General features: G+C 42.2%; 1 protein-coding gene across 5 annotated transcripts in view; it reads right to left on the bottom strand.

The window, feature by feature from the left end:
* Positions 1-2,257: 2,257 nt before the first annotated feature.
* Positions 2,258-9,468, bottom strand: part of Il15ra (interleukin 15 receptor subunit alpha) — a 29,646-nt gene continuing 22,435 nt past the window's right edge. For 3 of the 5 annotated variants that reach the window (XM_048461020.2, XM_085699146.2, XM_048461019.3), the window contains 3 exons: positions 8,547-8,740; positions 5,559-5,637; positions 2,258-3,325 (listed from right to left, as the gene is read on the bottom strand). In XM_048461020.2, the coding sequence (XP_048316977.2) occupies positions 3,270-3,325; positions 5,559-5,637; positions 8,547-8,740 (329 nt within the window). In that variant the 3' untranslated portion in view covers positions 2,258-3,269. The remainder of the gene's footprint in view (positions 3,326-5,558; positions 5,638-8,546; positions 8,741-9,468) is intronic. The other 2 variants (XM_085699148.2, XM_048461021.3) reach the window with 1 other exon arrangement.

Here is a 9,468-nt window from a genome sequence, read left to right as displayed (position 1 = left end):
GCTTTCTGTTACCAGGAACACATATGGTGTATGATATACACATAGACAAAATACTCATTCATATAAAAATAAATCTAAAAGAGTATGTCTTTTGTTTCTTACTCTTTCTACTCTGTAGCATCTAAAAGGGAGCTAGAAAAGACACAAAAAAACTTTAATTCTTAGATCAAGGTGAAATAGAAGCGATGGACATTGTTAGGAATTTTTCCTAACGCGAGCTCTCTGCCGACGCAAAAATCCCAATCAAGCCTAATAACAAGCCAAATTAAAAAATACCCAGGTTTAATGGGATTCCTGTGCTCTCAGGTGGCCCCAAGGGGGAACTGGGAGGTGACTAACGCGACCACCAGGAGGAAGGAAAAGAGACCACGAGCAAACTTTCCAGGGTAGCAGTTTAAATAAACTGAGGGCGTGGTCAAGATTTTGGTGGGCTCATCTTGACCCTCCTCTGGGAAGGGGTCAAGATTTGGCGGGCACAGGGATGGGGCCTCCAAAGATGGAGGCCAGAGACCAGGGCTTACATTCCAGACTGCTTGTATAAGGGGTAAGAGGAAGCGGAGGTGATATTTTGACTATTATTTAGGATCTCTTAGGAAAAAGGGACGTTGACTCAAGTCTGGATACTTCCTGTGGGCATAGGGCGATGTGGGGAAGGGAAGAGCTAGGTGTTGGTGGGTCCACGCTCAGCGAGAGGTGTGGCTGGAAATGCACTCCGTGTACTGTCAAACACCAATGTGTTTTTTTTTTCATGGCTAATATGGTGGAAGGCAAGTAATGTGGGAAGAAGGAACTGTAAATTAGATCTGTAGCCAGCAAAGGTCACCCGGGATGAAGGTTGTATAATAGCTATACAATTTTTAAGTCCTTCAGAGTTCTGTGTACCTTTCCATTCCAAACTAAATATTAAAAATGGACATCTCAGCTGGGCAGTGGTGGTGCATGCCTTTAATCCCAGCACTTGGGAAGCAGAGGCAGGTGAATCGCTGAGCGTTCAAGACCAACCTGGTCTACAGAGAAAGCTCCAGGACAGCCAAAGCTACACAGAGAAACTCTGTCTCAAAAGAAAAACCAAACAAACAAAAAAAAAATAGATGTCTCAATGCTTAGTGCAATACCAGATCATTATAGTCTCATCTGTTCATCTCGTATTTATTGCCATTGACTGAGAGCTGAGAACTCAAGGAAAATTATGCTTCCCTGACTGTCTTCAAAAATATGGCACCTGGCTACCAAAGATAGATTCTGTGGATGCTTTATTTCCTGTTTGTCATTTCCTTGCCCTTGAATCTGTGCTGGTTTGTAATTTGCTTTGACGAATACATAGCAAAGGTATGTATTATATATATGTATGATATATAATATATATATGTATGTATGATATATTATATATATGTATTATATATATATATGTATGATAGGTAGCAGAAGTTAAACAGGTCTGTTTCTGGCCTACCTACTTGAAGGGCCTGACAGTTTCAACTTTGTTTTGGTCACCATATAAACAACCTGACTAGACAGAGACCACCATGCAATGAGGAAGCCCAAGTGAGCAATGTGGCAAAGCTTCCTTTAGTTCTGATGAATGAAGCCACATACATTGATGACCGGCAGAAGTCAGTGAGGAATGGCAGCTTGTGAAGCTGGTACCTAACCCACCTCCTGAATGTTTCTGGTGGTTCTGCTTTACCAGGGGATGGAGGGGGACCAATTATCAGCTGCCTCACAACCAGGCCTCCTCTCCCACCCACCTCCCACCCCAGTTTTCTGTCCAAGTGGTGGCAGTAGCTGAACTACATTCATGAAATTGGGCAGGTCAGTTTCTCCAGGCTACATTTTTTTTTATCTGTAAATTTAGGAGTTAGGAAATTGGGGATATGACTCAGTGGTAGAGTACTTGCCTAACAAGGATGAGGTCCTCTTTTTATCCATTGCTCTACAATAGATTCATAATAATAATAGTAATTAATGAAGAATAATAAATAGATGAAGAGTAGGGGCGAGCAGAATAGGTAGCATCCTCTGCTAGTTGAGCTCAGACTTTTTTATATTGATTCTACTCACTGAGAGATGTGCTTAGAAATCCTGCAACACTGTTGATCTGTACCAGCTCTAGGCAAGGGCTTTTCCCCTTTGTCTCTCTCTCTTTTTTTTTCTTTTTGAAAGAAAACCTGAGTTTGATCACCTTTGATATCTTATTACTCCTCTTTCTCCTCTTTTCTTTTGCGGAACATTTCTCTTTGTTGATCATTTTAATGTGTTTTTTGTACTGAAAATAGATATTTTATTGTCTATACAAGGCACTTTCAAATATAAATCATACATTGCATGTGGATATAATAGAAAAGGAAGTATAAATACACACACACACACATATATGTAAAAAGTCACTGAGTTCAGTTTTTGTCATAAATCCTATACAAAGGATTCACTGGCTCAATATCGCTTCTGCCTTCCTCTCCTCTTTTTCAATAGGTGCAAAGCAGCAATAACCAAGTCTTCAGGAGTTCAAGTGCTGCTGTCTTCTTTACAAGACTCCCCGGTGCCAGGGGAGCCTTGGAGTGGAGTGGGAGCCTTTGGTGTATGGCTCAGCTCTGTAAACTGTAAATCAGGGTAGGGGACAGAAAAGAGAGTCTATCACAGTGGCTCTCTTAACCTTCCAAAAGCTGTGTCCCTCTAATGTAATTCCTCATGTTACGGTGACCCCCCCAACCATAAAATTGTTTGTTACAACTTCATAACTGTAATCTTGCTACCGTTATGAATGGTAATGTAAATATCTGATATGCAGGACGTCTGATATGTGACCCCTGTGAAAGGGTTGTTTGATGCTCCTCCCCTCCAAAGGGGTCACGACCCATAGATTGAGAACCACTGGCCTAGCTGATAAGCTATTTTGAGTCGATGTTGGAGTGAAATCAGAGGCTTTTATGGAGACCATGAGAGTCTCCCAGGAGAGCTCAAGCTGCTGGCACTTTGGGAAGCCGGCCTCTCTGCTGAGCCAGGTAGATGGGTGGTGTCCTTCCAGTTGCCAGAGAACCCAGGTGTGCACATGGGAGACATCCAGATGCAGTAAAGCAGGTAGTTCCAGAAACCTTGTATTACCACGGTGCACTTCCTCCTGGTGCCCAGCTCCCTGTGTCCTGGTACTCCTTAGTTAACACGGAGCTGCCATTATGTCTTCTCGTTAGACTCAGCTGGGCGGGTTTCCTTGAGTTTCGGCGGTTGCCAGGTTAGGCTCCTGTGTCGTCCTCATTGCTGCTGGTCCTCAGTCATTGGCACTGATTCCATGGTTGCCATTGCAACATCACGTGGCTGAGAAGCTTGCCTGTAAAACAGTTTATTCACAGGTTTTTAAAAGAGGTCAGGGTGGCTCTTGGGTTAACATACTTCTTAATGAACATGCATGCCCAGGACTGAGTGGGTTACATTAGCAGACATCAGCCCGGCTCTCAGAGATTTGTGTTGCTTAGAGAATAGGAAAACTTAGAATACCCAGATGTGCAAAAAGCAAGAATTTAACCCTATTTGGGAATTTTCAGCTTCACCCTCCATCCACCAGAGGTTTCCCAGTGTTGCTGGAACAAATCATGCCATGCCATCCTCATACCCAACGCTGCCAATCCTCTGCTAAAGCCCAGCACAGATATCAAAAAAGGGGGACAGGAGACCGGGACCTTGGCTAGACCAGACCTGAGGACACTGATGAAAGTAGCTGGGTATTCACGAGGCCTTAAAAACAGTTCTTAATATTCAGCATTAAACAAATACAGCCAAGAAAAGAGAAGAAAAGAAAAGAAGAGAAAAGAAAAGAAAAGAAAAGAAAAGAAAAGAAAAGAAAAGAAAGGAAGAGCCAGGCAGTGGTAGCACAGCCTTTAATCCGAGCACCAGGGAGGCAGAGACAGGCGGATCTCTGTGAGTTCAAGGCCAGCCTGGTGTACAGAGTGAGTTCTAGGATTGTTAGAGCTGTTACACAGAGAAATCCTGTCTCAGAAAACAAACAAATACAGTTGAGCTTGTGGCTAGCAAGAGCAGAGAGAGGCTCTGTAGTCTGTGTGTCTACTTGTCATGGTGGTCCCTTGAGTTTTAGGCCTTAAGTACCTAGGTCAGTATTGTCTTTCATGTTTCTTATAAGGTCTTCTAAAGATAAACAGTTTTTCAAGCCATAACTAATTGAATGGTTTTGTGTGAGACAGAAACTAGAAATCAGAAATCTAGGTCAGTTTACCAAAAGCCAGTTTATTGAGTGGCAAATCTACCCATCAACCAGTTCGAAAAAAAAAAAATCAGTTAATGGAATTGGTTCACCAGGTGACAAAATCAATATAATTACTGCTTTTAAAATACACCTAGATGCATTTTAAAAATATTGTTAATAATACTGATATTTTATTAAGCCATTTATTGGCTATATATACCAAATTTACCAATTTATTTAAGAATGTAATGTTTATTCATTAAAAACATAGTATGTACATTTTTGGTCACATTAAGTAATTATTATCTCTCAAGAATATAACTCTAAATTCAAGATATTAGGTTAATATTACTCAGTTATAAAAATATTTGGAAAATCCTTTAAAACAATGTTTAATTTTTCTCACCAGGTAGCATTTTTTTGTATTTAAAAAATTATTGAATATATGCGCATCTTAGTTTAGCTATTTATGAATTACTTCTGGAGCTTATGATATTTGTATCAATTGAGCTTCTACTAATACCTGTCCAGTCTTATGTGAAATTTTGATTATTAGTTTTCCTCTTGATTCATTGCAGTGTCTCAGAGAATCCTTCTTTTATCAAAACCAGGCTCAAACAGTCATACAATTTTTATTTTTTAAAAAATTCTGGTGATTCATGGGCTGCGTACATGCTAGGTAAGTGCTTTACCAACTGACTGACTACATCTCCAGCCCAAGTTGTACAATTTTATATTGACATGCTAGCTATCATTTTATTCCTAGTGACTGCATGTTCTGCTTCAAGAATGGTGATAGTCACCCGTGTAATCATGTGGAGGCAGAGCTAGAGACCTATGCTGGATGGAACTAACCATGTCAGCTGGTTACTCAACACACAGAAGCACAAGGTCAATGCCAAGATGAAGAATATATGATTGAAATGTCAGTGAGTAAAAGGAACACATCTCAAAGGCTACAGTGTAGAATTTCTGTTATTAGAAATACAAATTGAGGCTGGCATGACCATACTTATAAGGAGGTATACCATGAGAAATGAGTACATGCAGAATATATTCATGAGTATCCACAAAAGGAGCTGATACAAATACCCTTTGGTATGCCCCCCGCTCCACCCCTGTTCAGTTCCTGCTGACCCCATTTTAAACACATGGTCTGAGAGCTGTGTGAGAAGTGAACGGCCCTCTGCAGGGCCAGCCTGGTCTTACACAGCTCCTTCTAGCTGCTGCAGAAGGGGCTGAGGGTTTATAGACAGTTTATAGATAGTGGGACTCATCTTTTGAGAGGGCCTCTTGGAATCTTTATGGTCAAGCTTTTCTGGTGGAAAGGAAGAATTTGGTCCTGCGGTCCTGTGCCACTCACCTTGATCTGATGCACCTGACAAGAAAAAGCACAAGTCCTGCACCAACCAGGAGGACCAGGACCGATGTGGAGATGGCCACTGAAAAAGAACAGAACTGAGCTAGAACCACTTGAAATCCCACCAAGGTATTTATTGTCAAGAATCAGTAAACTGTTGGTAATTTCCACTCTTGTCTAGGACAGATGCCCTGCTAGCCAACTTGCCCTTATTATTTCTTGGGGCTGGAGGGAAGCTCAGCAATCAAGAGCACATACTGCTTTTACAGAAGCACCATACGCACCAGGCTGCTCACATCTGCCTGTAACCCCAGCTTGAGGGGATTCAAGGCCTCTTCTGGCTTCTGTGGGCACCTGCACTCACGCACACATGCTCCCCTCCATATCGTTAGAAACAATCCAAAATAAATCTATAGAGTGTGAACTATAGGGAAAGCTGGCTGAAAATACACTCAAAGTAGTTTCCAACAGAAAACTCTAGAGTCTAATGGTTGCTGGGTACAAAGTATCAAGTCATGACAAGACTAGGGATAATCTCTTTTTTCACTAAAATTATTTCTTTTTTTGTTGCCTTCAGAGTTTTGGAATGACACTGTAGTTAGAAGAAGTAGCAAAATCACAGATAGAAGGCATCTGTACAGGGAGTAAATAAAGCCAGCATGGCAAATTTGTTGCAAAAACATTAGGAAACACGATCAATTAAGAAAAGATGTCTTGAAGCCTCAGATTGGATTGTGTGTGTGTGTGTGTGTGTGTGTGTGTGTGTGTGTGTGCTGCACGTAAACTGTCTCCACACTGGCTGGTAGGCTTAACACCCATTTACTGCCAAGGAGTGACTTACTGGAAAAGAGGAATGAGTGGTGGTAAGGGATAGTTTTACTTTCACAGTGCTCTTCCTGATGCCTTTTGAATGAGAACAAGCTCCTGCAGAATCATCAGGTCTGGAGTCTCCCAGCCCAGTGATATCACAAATCTGGTGCCTTAACTCCAGTTTCCTTTTCCACTATGCCCATGCCATGTTGGACAAGAAATTGAAACCAGACTTTCAAAGACAAGGAATTAGCAAATCATCTGGCAAGCTCTCCACCCTTTCTGGAGGGAAAAGGAAGAAGTAGATTTGAGATGAGGAAGGAGAAGAAAGGAGGAAGGAAGGATGGAGCAGAGCAGACTATGGTAGAGGAGGCACCCGAGCCACTGCTCCCCTTCCTCTTCGGCCCACAGTGTAGGTTGGGAGTAGAATGGAGCAGGCAGCAGAGCCAGCCAGAGCCAGCGTCCGTGGGGGAGGATGAAGTTGCTATGTGTGAACACAGAGGGAACAGATTCCCTAGCAGGACCCAGGCAAACCAGGCAGCCCTGCAGGAAAACAGAACTGTGAGTCTGCATCGGGTGCTGAAGGAAAAGCATCTTCTCCTGACTCCTGGGCTGGGGTTTCTTTGTGTCTCTTACAGTCTTAGGTTCATAAGAAGAGTGAGTTGAGCTTAGTACTTGAGGATGTAGTTAGAGTACTTGTCTACCATGCCCTGAGACCCTAGGTTCTATCCTAGTAGAAGCTAAATAAGTAAAAGAGGTGTTATATTCAAACCAGATACTCAAAAATGATTTCTTTGTCTCAGCTTTTAAAATTTCATAAATTAAATTTAAGGTATTTCTCTCTCTCTCTCTCTCTCTCTCTCTCTCTCTCTCTCTCTCTCTCTCTGTGTGTGTGTGTATGTATGTTTGTGTGTGTGTGTATACATTCTTTTGTATGAACATGGGTGTGCTTAGACCACAGTGAGAGGCCAGAGGGCACATGTGAAGAGGTCAGAATACAACCTCAGGTCCTCTGTCCACCATTTTTGGAGACAGGGTCTCTTTGTTGTTCTCTACTGGGAAGTCAGGCTGGCTGGCCCAATATCTTATAGGGGGGTCTCTCAACCCTGCCTCCTAGCTCCCCTTAGGAGCACTGGGATCGCAGATGTGAGCTGCCATACCCACTTTTGCATGGGTTCTGAGAATTGAACCTGGGCCCTCACACTTGCATGGCCACTGTTTTTAACCACTGAGCCATCTTCCCAAACTCGGTATCTTTTAAGATCATAAATCAGTATTTCATGGCCACTTAGGACTCTCTCTGGTAAAGATTTCAGTTTTCACTGGACAAGTGGATGAATGACAGACATGGCAGGCGCAGTCCCCATCAAATGCAGAACATACTGACTGCAACAGACTCACATCACATGTGGAAGAGACGCAAGGCACAGCACCATTCTGGAAAAGATCCTTTTCATTCTCGTGAACTAGGTTCAGCAGCGGAAGTGCTATTGCAGTTGGCACGCTAGGCTTGGATTTTGAAATCAAGAGTCTTGGGCTGGTAAACTAGCTCACTGGGTAAAGCTACCTGTCCTTAAGCCCGGCAGCCTGTGTTCAATCCCTGGAAACCACGTGGTGGAAGGAGAGAACCCACTCCTACATGTCACACACACACACACACACACACACACACACACACACACAATAATGAAGATTTTTAAAAATAAATTCAGGAGTCTTCGTTAGGAACCTGGGTGAAGACCAGAGAGAAGATACTCAGATAACTGAATAAGTTATTGGTAGGAAAGTGAACCAGTTGATAAACAAGACAGTGAAAATGGAAACCATATTTTATCACTATTAAAATGTCTTTAAGTTAAAAAGTCTTTAAGTTCTGGTACTCATTTACTAACTCATTCAGTATTTATTGAGCATCAGCTATGGGCTGTTTCTTATTGAATTAAAGGAACAGCTTTTAACCTGGCGGTGGTGGCACATGCCTTTAATCCCAGCACTTGTGGGCAGAGGTAGGTGTATCTGTGTAAGTTTGAGGCCAGCCTGGTCTACAGGGTAAGTTTCAGGTCAGCCAGGACTAGACAGAGAAACCCTGTCTCAAAAGCAAACAAATAAACAAACAAGAACAACTTTTAAAAATAGCGATAACCGGGGTTGGAGGGGTGCTGAGTGGGCGAGAGTACGTACTTCTCTCGCGAGGATCTGGGTCCAGTTCATAGACCCCACACAGCAGCTCAGGTCCTCACACGTGCACGGCATCGCCTTTACCCACTGAGTCATCCTCCCAACCCCTGTGTCTTTTAAAATCCATTCCAGGGGGATCTGATGCCCTTTTTTGATGTCTGCAGGTCCCTGTATGCACCAAGTGCTCTTCCGTACATCTGGGCAGGTAGGTACATATATACATAACACAAACACAAACGTTTTTAAAAGAAAATAAAAGTGAGAACCATGTGTATAACTTATTTTAAACATTATAGACTGAGGATATAGCTCAGTGAAGAGCACTTGTCTACCATGCCCTTTGTTCCATCCTTATCATAAAACTACAAAAACAATAAAACAAAATATCAGTAGATTGATCATCCATTAATTGACGAAGCAATGACTATGGTTGAACATTGTTAATATCGCCTTACAGAGACGTGCTCAGCTGATCGCCTCACCCCGTGTCCGAGGAACAACTGAACATCTACAGTACGCAACTGTTAACGGGGTACCTGCAGATCGTGGGTGGCTGGGACACATGGCGCGTAAGTGGAAAACTTCGAAAGACACTGTCACAAACGCTTTTACAAAACTAGACCAGTTATAATTTCAATTTACACTTAACAGACAATAAAAACTTTCAATGTCGCCTTTTCATTTCTTTGCTAACAATTTGACTCCTGTCATAATTAGGTATCTTCATGTCTATATTTAAGGAAGAACACCTTATTTATACATCAAAGCATTTTTTAAAATTTAAAAGCCTTTATGCTTCCCACAATCCCTTGCACAGAATTATCTTTGTCACAAAAGCCATGCACCGGAAAAGTAAGTATTAGATCTTAAATTGTTTGAAGCCCTATATAGAAAATTTTACATGTAGATTGTCACCCACTAAGTA

The sequence above is a fragment of the Myodes glareolus genome, chromosome 14 (genome assembly GCF_982192425.1).
Source record: "Myodes glareolus chromosome 14, mMyoGla1.1, whole genome shotgun sequence".
NCBI lineage: Eukaryota > Metazoa > Chordata > Mammalia > Rodentia > Cricetidae > Myodes > Myodes glareolus.
Note: the sequence above shows the minus strand (reverse complement) of the source record. Positions and strands in the feature narration are given on the sequence as shown.